General features: G+C 41.3%; 2 protein-coding genes across 4 annotated transcripts in view; both read left to right on the top strand.

Annotated features, from left to right (window-relative positions):
- UBE2J1 (ubiquitin conjugating enzyme E2 J1) overlaps positions 1-3,684 on the top strand; it is a 30,357-nt gene extending 26,673 nt beyond the window's left edge. For all 3 annotated transcript variants that reach the window (XM_072855460.1, XM_072855457.1, XM_072855459.1), the window contains exon 8: positions 2,453-3,684. In XM_072855460.1, the coding sequence (XP_072711561.1) occupies positions 2,453-2,722 (270 nt within the window). In that variant the 3' untranslated portion in view covers positions 2,723-3,684. The remainder of the gene's footprint in view (positions 1-2,452) is intronic.
- A 1,902-nt stretch (positions 3,685-5,586) lies between these two features.
- Positions 5,587-15,925, top strand: part of GABRR2 (gamma-aminobutyric acid type A receptor subunit rho2) — a 38,986-nt gene continuing 28,647 nt past the window's right edge. The window contains exons 1-2 of the mRNA XM_072857853.1: positions 5,587-5,714; positions 15,533-15,639. Of these exons, the coding sequence (XP_072713954.1) occupies positions 5,602-5,714; positions 15,533-15,639 (220 nt within the window). The 5' untranslated portion in view covers positions 5,587-5,601. The remainder of the gene's footprint in view (positions 5,715-15,532; positions 15,640-15,925) is intronic.

Here is a 15,925-nt window from a genome sequence, read left to right as displayed (position 1 = left end):
GTATTTTTAGCCCTCATTTCCAACAACATTTCCAGTATGCTTTGACAGAAAATTACTTAAAATTGGATGGAAATTGTGTCATGTGAGGTGTTGTGTTAGTCTAAAAGTCTTGACATTTTTGCTTAAGGAGAATTTAAAAACTTGCCCTAAGTGAAGACGAGAAGATTGTGATTTTTTTAAATTTATAATACAGCCCATCTGCCATTTTTGGGATTCTTAATAATTAAGTCTTCAAACAAAAAATCTTTATCTAGATGTATATATATTTTTAAGATACACTAGCATCTGGTCCCAAATTTATATCGGGTAATGATCACTCCTTTCTCACTAATTTGCTTCTGCATGTCTGCTAATACTCCGTCATTGATTATGTTGGGAATCCCAAGGCAGTGAATTAGCTTAGCTTTAGGTGAAGCACTCAGTCTTCCGCTGCCCTGATGCATCTATTTAATTTCCTCCAAAAAAATAATTTAAAGCCTTGCAATTGTCAGTGAAGTTTCTCTTGAATTACAGCTCAGTTCATGTCAGCGTATGGCACGTTGTTACATTCAGAACAGAGTCTTTCTGTTTTATTTTTAAATTAAAAATTTGCAATGTTGGGAAGAAACCCAGGTGTGTGACAGCTAGTGCCTAGTTACTTTAGTAAGTAAGAAGGATCAGGAATATTTCTAGGCTGCTGCTTCTTCCCTTTTTTAAAAGCTGCTTTAAGAAGAATAACACTTTGCCTGCTGAATTTGCAGTTCTTGCTTCCTGAATTCACTTCTCTCCCCTTCTGACAGATGGGAGTGTAGATGAATCTAGGAACTTCATTTTCAAAGGCTGAGCTTCCCTAAGTCTTTATTTTCCTTGGCATGAGGAGCTTTCAAGTGGGTTCAGTATGAAGCAGAATGACTTTCTTCTGCAGTGTAGTGGAAATCATGGCAAGCTGCTCATGGTGTTCTTGGCTGTCTCTGCTGATAAAAGAAATCTTTTAAAAACATTTTTCTTTGAAGCTACCCAAGCTGCTTGCTTGCTTAGGCAAGAAACCTGTGTAAACAGGCAAGTTGTCAAATGTGGCAAGTAATTACATCAGTACTTCCTTGGTGATAATAAACAGTGGGAAATGCTAATGCCGAGGAGGTAGGAAAGGAAAGTCTCTTCCCTGGGCTAGTTAAATCACTAACTAGGTGAAAGTTTGGAGATTCTTCTCCCACATGCAGAATATGTGGCAAAAGAGTCATGGGACCAAGTACTACTTACTGTCCTGTGGGTCATCAAACCTGATACACAGTTGAGGACATTCCCTGTCTGGCCATATGGAAAGGATATCTTTTGTGGATATAGTAGCTGGCCAAAACAGTGCTTAGGGTTATGGATACTGTGTCCATTAAAAGGCTTTTGCTTGGAAGCAAATATAAAATGTCCAGAATTCTAGTTTTACCTGGTGTAATGATAACCAATCTTTTAGAAGGCAGGGGGGAGGGAAAGCTAACTCTGGAAAATAGCTGCAGGTTGCTTTAAGTGGGAATACCTGCAAACTGTTCAGAGAAGTGAAACGAAGACTTCAAAAAAATAACTTTTTTTCAGATCTGCTTTTTTAAAAAACTTTAAAATTAAAGCTTGTCAAAATTTTTATTTCCAACAACTGTGCTGTGTCGCTATTTTTAATATTAAAACGTTGGAAGTTTGAGCCTTTTAGTATTGCAAGCAGGATTAGGCTGGTGGAATATCAGAACCCATAGTTTCAATCTTACAAACTGACTAATGATTTTCTTTAGAATAATACTCTCTTGAGCCGAACACCAGTTGCCAACGTTTATTTTTTTACCACATAGAATGGTAGACTGACGTTTGACCAGTAGAGGGCAATAGGTATGTGCATGCATAGGTACAGTTCTCAGTAATTTGTGCTGGAATCACTTGGGTGTTTTGTGTTCAGGGTTTTTGTTTTATTTTTCCCGGTGTTGGTGATGAGAGCAGACTTTTGGACCCCGCTGTCCACAGGAAGCAGTGCAGCATTGCTTAATTAGAGTTCTCTGGACTTCTTTCCTGCCTTTCTTGCCCTCCCCAACTTGTTTCCCCTTCAGTATAGGTGACATTACAAATCCTCAGAGACTTAACTATCTGGAGGATTATTAAAGATGTCTTGAACTGCAAAGAGTTAAGCAAATCCTAGACAAAGATATTTGAAATATCTTGATTTGGAACGAACCTAGAATTGAAATATTGTTTGACAGACTTTCTTCAGACTTTTCTTGTCCTTAGAACTGCTAATTTGCAGCTTGAAATAGACTTCTCAAGGCAGCGTGTGGACAAAAATGATGGATATAAGAATCTCGTAGCTACTAGTGACATGTATTATCAGGCTTTCGAGTATTAACAATTATTTGAAGAGTACTTTTTAGTCCTAATTTTATTCCTTACTAATCTTATGCATTGTCTTGCCTCACAACTCTCCATATTTCCTTTTTAGTCTGAAACTCAGAGTAGCAGTGCGGCAGCCAGTCAAGAGCATACTCCGCCTATGTCCACTAACACGTCTATGAGTCCTCGGCAGCGCCGTGCCCAGCAGCAGAGTCAGAGACGGGCTCCGTCTTCAACTGACTTTAATCGGGTGCAGCAACCAAGAGTCAACATGAACCACACTGGATCAACTGTTCTGATTGTCCTTCTGACTTTTGCACTGGCAGCTCTTATATTTCGTAGAATATGTTTGGCTAATGAGTATATATTTGAGTTATAAGGTTGTTTCTGTTGTAACAGCAGTGGCTTGAATGCTTCATTGAACATTCTGTATTGGGTATGACATGAGAACTGTTTACAAAGGCTACTTTTTGTATTTACGCTTAAGTCCTTATGAATGTTAATGTACCTACAGATACATTACTTGTAAGAAAAGCGAAGTTGGACATTTAACTACAACAACTATTAATTGAGTGCCCACTAGATACTTGGAGAAACAGTGCAGTAGAATAGTAACATTAAGGCATGTGGGAGTGGAATCAATTTGAGTAATTTATTAACTAGAAAAAGACAATTTAAAAAAGTGGTTGATTCACTTTTTTGTATGGAACATAAATGCAATTAATCACCCCATCTAAGTTAGTATAAGATTTGACATTGGAGAAGGAATTCTAAGATGAAACACTACTATGGGTTTGTATCCAGTGAACTCTTAATTTAGAGAGGATATGGTTTTGTAACCACTTCTATTTACCATGACACATTTCTAGAGGGGGAACACATACGAATTGGTTGTGATGCTGCTTTGTGTGTGTGAGAGAGGGAAAGGAGTAGGGGAGGAAAGAAGGGGCCAGAAAACTACTTGCATTATTTTGATTTTTATTTTTTTCAGAAGAAAGACTGGATAATCTTTTGCAAGATTTGAATGTCCTCTTCTAATACTCTCAATTGTATATCTTGTTTTTTTTTTTAATTTGAAGATTATATAAAACATGTCTATTCTTGCAATAGTTATAAATATGTAATATAATTATTTACCCAGAGCTACTGTCTTTTAATTATACCAGAAATATACATAATGTGTTGAACTGAATTTTTCATATGTGGTTTTATTTACTAAAGAAAATTTAAACCTTATTATACTTAAACTCTCATATATATGAACATGCTTAAGAGAAATATTTATTAAAACCTTGGTAATAATAAAGAATTTCAAGCCAGTCTTCGGTTATGTTTAAAGTATCACATGGCCTTTTGTTTGTTTTGTTTTGTTTCTTTTTTATTACACCTAAAATCAATATTGGACCCAGAGGCTTTCTGCATTATTAGTTTATTAAAAAAATAAACAACTGGTAATATTCGTGAATGCTGTGCAATCACATATAGAAGCAATAGACCTACAATTGTTCGGGTTTTGAGAGGTTTTGTCTGTGCATATTTAAGTATTGCAGTGAAGCAGAAGAAAGCAATCAGTGGAATAATTTTCCTCTTGTGTTATTGATCAGATTTAAATGTATTCTAGCATGTTTATTTCAAAGACAATGAAATTTAGCTGACTTTCATTTCGTTGCTGTCAAACATGATAGCACTGACGTAAGTGAGATTCTCATCCTGTTTCTCAGAAAGTATTTATCAAGCTACCTACAGCTTTCCTAAATTTTGTTAAATATAGTATGTATTAGTGTTTTGAAACATTAAAGTAGCTGTAACAACTTCTAAAATAAGGAAAGCCCATTGTGTGTCTAAGGGGGATGCGGAAATTTAAAAAAGCCAAAAACTGAGTTCTTTTTTAGCACTTGAGAATTGTTGATAATCTTGTTTGCAGGGCCAATGGAACAAAGATCAAAAAATAGTTTTCTTAAGCAGTTCAGACAAATGTAGTTGGTTCAGCAGTTACTTACACATTCTGCTGCAGAACGATTTGATGTCATTATATTAATTGATGTGGTTTTACCTAATTTGTATATTTATTTCATTAGAAATAAATAAGTAAAAAAAAAAAAAAACCAAAACGCAAAAAAACCCTCCCCAGATACTGTGTTTCCTAGTTGGTATGTTGCTTGAATACCTGTTCTGTTCAAGTATGGCAAACCTGGGCTCACAGAAGAGAGTTCTGGAAGAGGTCTGACCCAAAAGGCAGTTTTTCTGGGTTTTGACCCGCTTGCTGCTCTGGAAGCTTTGCTTTGAATGTGCTTTTCTTTTCCTAGAGACTCACTGCTGTGCCAAGCAAACTTTTGCTGTCGTACCTGTACCACACACTGGTTATTAGTAAAGCAGCTAAGTCTTCTGCGAAGAGGCGGTCTACATTGCCCTTTGAATGGGCCATGAGAAAATAAGCTTCAACTGGTTTCTGAAAACAGCCTCTTCCTTGTGATTAATAGCTGCTTTGTAGCTTTTAATTTTTATTTCAAACTTTTTTTTAATAGAAGCTAAAATGCCTGATTGTGCAAATACCTATTTGAATAAATAAATATTAATGGTGACTTGATTTATGTAAATAATCTATTGCATGTATAGATACTGTGGGGGTTGCTGTGCTTTAATTTTCCTTTAAAAGTTAACAGTAAATAAAATCATCATTTTCAGAGGAAATAGCTCATCTTTTATCTTCAACAGCATAAAGAGCCAGACTGAATTGGAAAATAAACTCTCAACTGCTATAAACCCATCAAAATATGTACATTTTACGATGATATATGTGTCTGAAACATGGCACAGGCAGTTTCCAGTTGCAAAAGATGCCATGCGAAGGAACAGAAGATCTGGGAAGCCTAATGAAAAGGGACAGCCCGGTTTTACACAGTCTGGCAGAAGGATAGCACTGTCCTGAGATTAGGGGATTGAGCAAAAAGCCGGCGTGCGGAATTGCGGGTTTTTATATAATGGCTTTAGTAAATATCCTTTAGGACCCAGTGGAAATGTTTGGTGAGGCAAACTTCATGAGTAATGGCCAATCACTAAGCGGTGATGAGGGAAAAGCTTTGAGAAGCCCCTGAAAGCCTGTCAAAAACATCACGTCGGGAAAGCAGCGTTTCTACCACCGATCGCCGACAAACACGCGACGCCGGAATTAGAGTTGATTCAATGTTTAAACCCGGGGGCACTTGTACTGCAGGAGGTTACTGGCGTGCAGAGTGCCTGACTCCTATTTCCAGCAAGATGCCTTATTTTGCAAAACTCCTTTTATTAATCTTTTGCTTAGTTCTCCTTGTGGAAAGCAGAAAGCACAGGAGGAGGAGGTGGACAAGCCAGCTGGAGGTGCAGAGGGCAAGGTAAGGGTTTTTAAAACATATGTTCCTCTTCCTGTAGTGTTATAAATACATTACTACATAGTCGTAAAAATCTGCCCTGTCAGTGTCTTTGTGTATATTGTATATACACAGCTGTGCAAACAGCTTTATAGATTTTTTTTGCGTAGTGTCTGATACTATATTCAGTTTTAACTGTAAATGGACATGTTTAATGGTAATTAATGAGGCAGGTTTTATGGACACATTGACCACTTCAGCTTGGTAAAAATATTCTTAGCCCCATATGTGAACGACAGAATTCAGAGAAGTTGCAATTAATAGAGATGTTCAAATCTGCATGTTGTTCCAGCAGTGTTTCAAGAGCAGGTTATTTACCTTGCTTGCCGGAATGTCTGTGCTACTTATATTCACATGAAATTGCATGTTATTTTCTAACAATTGGAGGTGGGGATGTTGGTTAGCATGTGTGGTATTAATTAATAACATAAATCCCTGGAAGTTATCCAGGGATTGTAAAATGAAAAATATATTTTGAAGAAATACATGGAAGCTTCACAAAAATATATATTTTAAAGTCAAAGCAAAGGCACAAGAAAGAGTTAAAGGTCTTAGTAAAGTTTATTAGATTTACTGTTGCTGAGATTTGACCAGAGGTTTACATTAGAAAAGATAATCTTCCAAACCTGTCAGACAGTCCAAAGTATGTTAACCTTTTTTGTAGTTATGTCATCCAGTGGCAATTATATCTTACAAGGGCTCAAAAGGGCTTGTTCGAAGGGCTCAAAAATAAAATTGGGTTAATCCATTTTATTAAGTGGCTTCACTATGGCTGTAAACCTCCATATTTTCATTTATTTTTGGGTTTTTTTTGGTTTAACAGTCAGCGCTTTTATTTTATGGGAAGTGGTGTTACTTGAACATTTTACAAAGAAATGTTGTGATATAATTGAAATGTTGTGGTTTAACCCCAACCTGCAACTAAGCCCCACACAGCCGCTCGCTCACTCCCCCCCAGTGGGATGGGGGAGAGAACAGGAAGGGTAAAAGTGAGAAAACTCGGGGGTTGAGATCAAGACAGCTTAATAGGTAAAGCAAAACAAGGAATCCATTCACTCCTTCCCATGGGCAGGCAGGTGTTCAGCCATCTCCGGGAAAGCAGGGCTCCATCACATGTGATGGTTACTTGGGAAGACAAACACCATCACTCTGAATGTCCTCCCCTTCTTTCTTCTTCCCCCAGCTTTATATGCTGAGCATGACATAATATGGTACGGAATGTCCCTTTGGTCAGCTGGGGTCAGCTGTCCCAGCTGTGTCCCCTCCCAACTCCTTGTGCACCCCCAGCCTACTCGCTGGTGGGGTGGGGTGAGAAGCAGCAAAGGCCTTGACTCTGTGTAAGCACTGCTCAGCAATAGCAAAAACATCCCTGTGTTATCAGCACTGTTTCCAGCACAAATCCAAAACATAGCCCCAAACTAGCTACTGTGAAGAAAATTAACTCTATCCCAGCCAAAACCCGCACAAAAGCAAAGAATAGCTAATATGCTCTCAGATTTATACTACTTACTGAAACATACAGTAGCACACGCTTTTAGTGACATAAATGTTATAAAGCTGAAACGGGTAGGGCCTGAGCCTGAAATCCTAAAGCCAACTGAAGTTTTGCCACCGATTTCCACAGAGTCTCCATTATTGAATGAGGTCTTTCATTTAACTCTGCAATTTTTTCCAAGTCTATGTTCTGGGCAATATGGGGGATTCAACAGTAACATTTTCTTGCAAACCATTCACATGTAGTAGAGATCATCTACTTTGAAGTAACAAAATACTATAAATCTTTATTTTAAACGTGACTTTACTCAAAAGTGGTGCCATTCTCTGGGTTAATAAGTTGTTTGAATATTTCGTACTTTATTTAAACATTGCAAAAATAATTTACAATTTCTACAGTGCTGTTGTTTTTGTGAAGTTGTGATAGAGTGGAAATCAAAGCACTTCTAAAATTATTTATAGAGATGAATTTACTGTAAAGAATGACTGACACTATTTGGTTCCCTGTGTAATAATGATTTTAATGAACAGTTTTCCAGCCAGGTAGAACCTGAGGAACTATATGTCTTTTATATAAGTCTTTTATATTTACATTTTCTATGCAAACAATGTACTTACTTAAAAGTATATAAAAGTAAGTATATGGGGCTATTAAATGGGAATGACATTTTAAATACAGAGAAGTCTGCAATATTGAAAAAAAAAGTGTACGGAGCAATGACACTGATATCTTAAATTTCCAGTTATGTAAAAAAAAGTACAGTTGTCTCTAAACCAGCAATGAATAGTGGAGTCTTCTAGTAAAAGGAAATGAAAACCAGTTCCTATGCTGGTTTTCTAATCATGTAAGAGAAATGAAAACAGTGTCCTTTTTAATAACATCTTCTGCTTAGTATTTCTCTTGCTGACTGACCATAAGAAATACAGTAAATGTATTTTACAGTAAATGTATTAGCCGAGAAAATGTATTCCTATGTTTGGGAGTCTACATTTGATAAGTGTGATGTTTTCTGTCCTTTAAGGTGATACATCAACCTGATCTGAAGATCTTTATATTGATTTCAAGAAGCTAGCTTGGGTTGCGCAAGTGCAGAACATCTTCAGTTCTGTAGTTCGTTACTTGAACGTTGTATAGAGGTTCTTACCCATGGAGCCCTGCCGCCTTGGGGTAACTGGTCCCGCGGGCACCGAGACAGCTGTCTGCCAAGTGCTCACAGAGAAGTTCTTGAGCCTGTGCCTTCATGGGAAAGGAATATGGTAAAGCCAGGTTAGGGCTGTGGAGGTAGGAACCCAAATTAAGAAATGCCAGGTTAAATGTTGCCTGTGCATCCTTAATTAGTCCCCCGGTTTTACATTAATATTGAACGGTAATGCATTATTTTTTCTGTGAGTGGTACCTCACTCAGCATGCTGAATGGATAACATTTGCTTAATTAGAAACTGTGTCGTGTTTCATTTTCTCTTACTCCTGCACCCCCCACCGCACTGATAATGCAACTCTTCTACAAAGCAGAGGTATGACTTAAAGAAGCAACTGCCTCTGTGCAGCATTGCCCTGACCATTGCCTGGAGCAGCTTCACGTTATGCTCTGGAGAGCCCGGGCTTTGCGTAGGAAATGGGTGTGTGGTCACTGAGTAGCAGCTCCTGGCTTTGTCCTTTGATGGTAGGTTTTTTTACATTTTCCAGGGATACGGTCCCTGGCTCTTATCTTTCTTACAAAACTGCGTGAAGGGATTGAGTGACACCTATTTGTATGAAGTTGAGAGCATTTTTGCTCGCGTACAAGCTGGCGAATGGTGCGCGAAGCCAAGGGCTCATAACTAAAAGATTTGTGGGTTAAAAAATTTTGCATTTCATTCTGCTTTAGAGAAATCAAGTGATAAATGAACTGCAAAATAAAACCTGTCAGTCACCCAAGTGACTGCTGGGCAGGGGATGTTGGCCCCAGCGTTACCTACACACCAGGGAATAAATTTCCAGAGAGGAGGTAAAGACTTTGGTGCTGGAGGAGATGGTGTAAGTGTGGAAAGGTGCGGTGTATGTGTCAGATGGGCCATCGTCTGTGCTGCCGTGTCGCTAGCTGGGATTTTCCAGGGAGCTGTGTGCTGCTGCCAGGCCATGTCAGACCTGCTATGTGTAGTACTGACTGTACAATGCATGTGTATGTCTGCTTGTCGCTTCCTCGGAGCATCAGCCTTACTGTGAGTGCCAAGCAAGTGCTGTTGGCATGTCCAATACTGGATTGGAAACAGTTCGGGGTACTCATCAGTAGCTCTGTGGTGGCTGCATCTCAGGAATTGCAAACAAATGCTGGTAGTCCTCCTAGAATATCCATCTGGACAGAATTTCCACACGGAAAAAGAGAAACTCTGAAAAACAGTGCTTTTGTCAATATTTATTGCTCTATAAAAATTGCTAATAATGCTTCTGGTAATGTTTATTCCTATAAATTGTCCTAGAAGAGAGGACTCAGGAGACATTTGCCATCTCGATTGTGCCCGTGAATGCTGTGTTTCCAATGGCCTCTGCACTGGACAGACAGACACAGTCTGGCTCCGAGTCTGCTTATTCCTCTCTCCTAACAGTTGCGCAAAGCCTCATGCTTCAACCAGCAGAAACACAGCACTTTTGAAATGGAAGTGGCTTTGAGCTTCTGTTAGCTACAGGCTTCCTGCCAAGGTTTTTGGAAGTGGTCAGTGATTTGGAGTATCTCATTAGAAATGTAATTTTCAGGACACGCTACATGCCAGCCTTAGGTTGGGACCCAGAAGCAGAAGTAGACTATCAGGGCATGGCAGCTCGGACCTCAGCCCACAGACTGTTTCTCCAAACAGCAGCCCACTGGGGCCGGTGGTCTGCTGATCCCTGCTGGAACGGCTGCTGCTGGCAGCCATGCTCCCTCCGTTGCCTCGCGGGGCTGCATTTTTTCCCCCAGCTTTCAACCAGGTGCAGCAGACAAGTCTTCTGGCCCGTGATACCTCCCAGCCCCTACTGATCCCCCCTGCTCTCTGGTGATTTTGCAGAAAATACAATGTTTGTAGGTGGCTTAAGAGTTAAAATGTTGATAACCATTTTTTTACAGGTGTGTTGCTTGCCTGGGGTTCAAGTCCAGGGCATTGCACAGCCTCTAGTTGGGCAAGGTTTGATGTCTCCTGAGGCTTTTTCACCAACGCGGCAGCCTCACAGCAGGGCCAAATAGCAATGTGAAACAAAAGCAGGGAGAGACACGCACACACAAATGGCAACAGCAGGTCTGAGAAGCAAACCTCATGCCTTGTCTTGGCTGTGTGCTCCAGCTGTGGTTCATGTTTGCAGTTACGACTTCTCCGCTGTTGCTCATGCTGCCGGCTCTGACTGTGCTGCAGCTGTGTGGTTGTCTGCGTAGGCTGAGACGTTTAGAGCCTCAACGCTGCTTCCTCACCAGCCTGCGTTGCATTCGGCGCTGCCTCTTCAACAGTCGTGCCTCCTGCCTCTTCAGGCCTCTGGCTCCCTTGGCTAGACCTGTTATCCCCCATATCTCCATCATTTGGCTCTTTGCAGCATTCACTGCCCAAGCAGCCTGTTTACACCGGAAAGCTGAGCATTATCACAGTGCTGTACCTCTGCAATTAAACACGCTGGTTTACTTTTGCTTCTGCTGTCACGGGTCCGAATGACACTGATTTCACAAGTGAGGAGGGCCTGTAACTGTTTTTTGTTTTCACGAGCCAAAGATGACGTCTTAAGTGGCACGGGGCGTGGGGACAGCCAAGCAGGTTGGATATTTCTGCCCTGAAATAGTGCAAATAACAGGTTGAGCTTTTTAGCCTTGCAAGGGAGTGTCTCTGCGTGAAACATCCTCGTGAATTTTACCCTCTGCTTGTGTTACTGTTGTTGGCTTTGGGCTGGATGGATGTAGGAAGAGGCAAGGAGTGCAGGGTTTGGGATATGCTTGGTTAAAAAAAGGCTCCATTTATTGCTGTGAAGAACAAATGTATTCTGCATTCATCTTTAATGAGCTAAAAATATGAACAACCATAGAACAGATTTTTTTTTTTTTTCTGGTTAAAACCCATGCTTTATAAATCCAAGCAAAAATGGAGGGTCCTAAGCAATAGATGATACGGTGCGTTGGGCATGTGACCATGAAATATTCCTAATGTGTATGACAACAGTGATTGTGCACATCCTTTGAGTTTGTGTCCATCATTTTCCGGAGTCTGATTTAGTTTTTTCTGGAAATCTGGCAAGGAAAGTCACTTTCCTTTCCTTCCTGCTCCAGGCATAAACCCACAGATGAGTCAGTGTGGAGCATGTTACATCCAGAGGCAGGGCCACAGAGTCTCTCTCCCCTGCGGCTCTGAGAACAAGAGGGACTGGGGTGGCCATCCATGTAAACCAGGATAAACCTGTCTTGTTGTGGAGCTACCAGGGCCTCTTGGGCAGCCGGGACTCGTCAAGCCCTTGAATTGGTGGCCCTGACAGGCCATGGAAGGAGACCTCCCCAAAACCGAGGACCTTGAGGTTCCCAGCTTGTCAGAAAGTTCTCGGCCATATCTGATCCCGTGTGATCCACGTACATTAATATTAAAGATACACATCTATGTGGGATACGCTCATAGCATAATGGCGATTAGAAATTTGGAATGATCATCTAGGAGCGAGTTAATTGTTATGGCAGTCATAAACTGTTATTGTACCTTCTCTTTTTCAGTTATCCTCTAGGGGATCTTTGCAGCAGTAATACGCTTCGTTGGTTAGAAAAACAGGAGGTTTTGTACCTTTCTTGGTGCTAGATTTACACAGTGTGCACCTCCTCCAGCTTGTTGTGGCTGCTACACAAAGTAAATGACACCTTCAACTAATAAGTTTTGCGGTTTTTTTCCCAGAGAATATACTGAAGCGCAGTAAGATTTTCACTGAAACTGTAGAAATACTTTTCTGAATCCCAACAGGAAATAGGATAATAGGAACCAATGTCCCATGACCGTGAGATACCATCTTGTGACCAAAGTCAGTGCTGAATTCTCCAGTGGGAGGTGCAAAAACTGCCCCGACCCTGCCTGCCAGCAGCTGCACTGTGCTCCAGATGGAGATCACGTTTCCTTTCAGGCTCACCGCTTCGCCATCGCCTTACGCCCTACAGCACGAGGACTGTTTCCAATTTTATAAGTTCTTTATCTTGCTCTGGAAAGGTCTGAATGTCTGCATAGATACCTGCTGCTTTTTTGAGTCCTGCTGAGCTGTTAGCTGTGATTTCTCATGCCATCAAAATTTAAATTTCTTTGATATATTTGGCAATATAAAAAGGATCTATTTTATGCAGTTGAGACCAATTCTGAATAAAAGTGACTGTAAAGGAAAATATTAAAAAAAATTTAGGGCAATAATGGAGAAGCCTTTACAGAAGCTCAATGAGATACCTGTGCCCTTCTCTCCTCTGTAAACAGGAACAAGTCCTCACAGAAGACAGTTTTATCAAACTCATCCCACTTGAGTGAAGTGTAAACAGTAATAAAATTATATATGAAAAACATGGCAAAAAAGAGAAAGGGAGATGGGTGGCTTTAAGTGCATAGTGGTGAATTGCAGAGAGTGCATAAAGCTGAAAGAAACCCTGACAAATCTATAATCAGAAGCGCTAAAGACCATAAGTACATCAGGGAGGATTTATGAGATACCGGTGATCAGATTGTCAGTAAAGGCGCCCGATGAGCAGGAGTGTTCGTGCATCCTTCAGCTCTGCAAAGGCGCTGGCGGCTGTATTCGCCTTTGCTGCAGACAATGAGATATTTCCTATGCCAAACAGTGGGGGGGTGGCAGGGGATACCTGCTGGAGAGGATCAGAAGATACCAGCATAGCTGGTGTCACACACTGCTAGAAAGAATGAGTTTTTTTCAAACAAACTCGGTCTTGCTTTTGGATTAAATTGACAAAAATAGTTATTATACATTTCAAAGGCTGTGTAGACTGCCTGTCATTAAAAATAGCTCTGTAAAAAATATTTGTAAATGGATTACATAGCTTAAAAATTAAATGACAGACCTCTCTAAATTCTGAGTAGTCTGTCGTGTACCTGAAAGACTGGGCATGAACTGATGATTAAATGCTGGCTATTAAATGCAACCCCTGGCTCAGGAAGTTCCTGAAAACCTGGTTTCTTCCGAAGGCAGTGTCGGTGTCCCCAGCCAGCCCTCTGAAGCCTCTGCAGCCACAGACGACTTCTTAGCAACTCTCCTGTGTGCTGTTTGCTGTCTGATGATTTTTAAATGAATTGATCAGAGCTTGGCATTTCAGTGAGGCTGTGCCATCGATTTACAAGATGACATTGTAATACTATCAGGGTTTTCCGTAGTATTTCCTCATACAGCATGCAGTCCAAAGTTTTACTGGATTTTTAACTTGATTTTTTCCCCCCATTCTTTGAGTAGAGAGATTTGATTGAACATGCACCGGTACTTAGGCCTTTCCCTGACGGCTACAGTCAAGCAGACGCAGTAAGATCGTTCTTCTCAGTAAGACATTCTTCACAGTAAGATCTGCCAGCTTTTCAGGAGCAGAGGCAATACAGCGGGCTGCCAAGGGGAGCACTTTGTCAGCAGCCCTAACCTTTGCAAAGAAACACAACCTCCCCCTGCAGCAAGCAGTGAGAAGCCCAACTTTTGCCTCCAACCATTCCCATTAATGGCTGTGCTTGGGTTTATCCCCCTGCTTTTAGGTAAACATTAATGCAGCCGTGTTGGGAGTGCACTTGCTCCAGATGGCTCTTTTTTACAGCCAGCAGGGAGAGAGATGCTTCGACATCCCGATTTAAACAGGAGCCCAAAGTGAGGGAAGGGGGATCCAAATTTTCCTATGTAGCATGTGCCCTGGAGCACGAGGGCTTATATTCCTTCAAAACATCCATTTAATACAATTTTTTTAGTTCTGTGGGTTCTTTTTCACCTCCTTATTAAAGTAAGCAGGTTAAGTGTGTTAGCAGCAGCTATCAACGCCCCGTAGGTTTTATCATTTCTTTTCTGAATTGAATTCTCTGATGGGAAACTTCCAGATTTGCGATTTATGCTCAGTTTGCTCATACTCATTGTGATTTGTATTTTAATGACCGTAAAGCACATCCATGGCCCTTCCACAGCCACACTTATGTGTGCAGTGATGGTTTTCTAGGCTCTGGATTGTTGACCAAGATTTTAAGCCTAATTCACCCTCATTTTTGTATCTATTAGAGTAGTCCCTTTATTTTTCCTCCAAGATTTTTCTTCTTTACTATCAGTAATATTTCTCCCACACAGGCAAATGAATCCGAACCCTTTTGTATAAAGTTCTTTCTATTTATTATTATTCTTTTTAGTAAGTTGCTGATACACAGCTAATTGCAGCAGTATTTACAGCTTTGTCAGTTCTTATGCCCAGAGCAAAGGGGTTGAGGAATCTTAATGGGCCAAGTCCTTCCTGCACCGCTGGGGAATGCCAGGAATGCTCATCTGCATTTTCTTCCGAAAGTCCATGTAGTATCTGTCTGTTTGCTGTTTTGTTACCCACTTATGCCATTTTAGTGACTTTCTTACACTTTTCTCAGGGGTTTATTGTCATCCTTGTTCTACTGTCATATGACCTCTCAAATAAAAAGTTAGGACTTTTTCCCCCTTAATATTCAGAAAAGTGAAGGATTGCAGATCTTGCTGGCTTCTTTAGATAAAACCCCTCTTTTCCTGCTGCTGTGGAGGGAAATGGGTGATTTTGTCATTGCTAAAAGTCAAAAGGCAAAGCAAGCCCTCTGTCCACGCAAACTGCCGGTACTCAACTGATGTTCGTGGGACAGATAGTCTCAGAGTAGTGTATGACATTGCGTGACCACCGTCGAAAAGAGCTTTCTCATGATAATGTCACCTTGGTACCCAGCCAAGTCCTGGCTGGGTAACGTGTAGGACAGAGTCAGCTGCTTCTACTGTTGCTTGCCTTGTCACATTTGCTGCATCCCGGCTCCTCCGTGAGATGCTGTGCTCTCAGCCTCGTGCCTCCCCGGGAGCTGTGGTGTCCAGGGCGGAGAGAGCACCGTGTCCATCTTGGAGCCGGCTGAGATGGCAGGGCTGCCCACAGCGGAGGCCAGGTCTGAGTTAATGCTGTGGAGAGGCAGCGTTGGGGCTGCCGCGCTGCCCTACGCCGTGGGGCTGGCAGCAACCCCGCTTCCCTCCGTGGGGCTGTGCCCACAGGGCTGCCACTCCTGGGACCCTGAAATCGTGCAGGCGGAAGTCAGCCGCTCGGGCCGCAGAGACGTCAGACCAACGCTATTGCTGTCTTTTGCAGTCATATCTATAAGAAGAATCATGATGTGACCAAAACTTGGAAAGGAAAGACGGAGCAGCTTCTCAGGGTTGATGACCATGACTTCACCATGCGGCCGGCTTTTGGAGGTGAGAATGAAACGGTTCTCTTGATTTCATGCTCATCTAATGAAAAGTCACCTAATTATCTAATTAATCATGTAATTAAAAAAAAAAGTCTCTGGCCAGATGCACCAGTGTGAAGGGAAAGGACTTGGGTGATTTCAGGAGATATTCAAGGCAAGTCAGAGGCCTCATCCTCACCTCATAGTCCTCTGTACAGCTCCTACACTCCTTTCTGTTGCTGAAGTTGGCTCTTTTTTTGGCTAGTGTTCCCCAGAGCTCAGGACGGACCTTCCTGGTAAGTATTTCACCG

Source organism: Ciconia boyciana, chromosome 3 (genome assembly GCF_034638445.1).
Source record: "Ciconia boyciana chromosome 3, ASM3463844v1, whole genome shotgun sequence".
In the NCBI taxonomy this organism is placed as follows: Eukaryota; Metazoa; Chordata; class Aves; order Ciconiiformes; family Ciconiidae; genus Ciconia; species Ciconia boyciana.
Note: the sequence above shows the minus strand (reverse complement) of the source record. Positions and strands in the feature narration are given on the sequence as shown.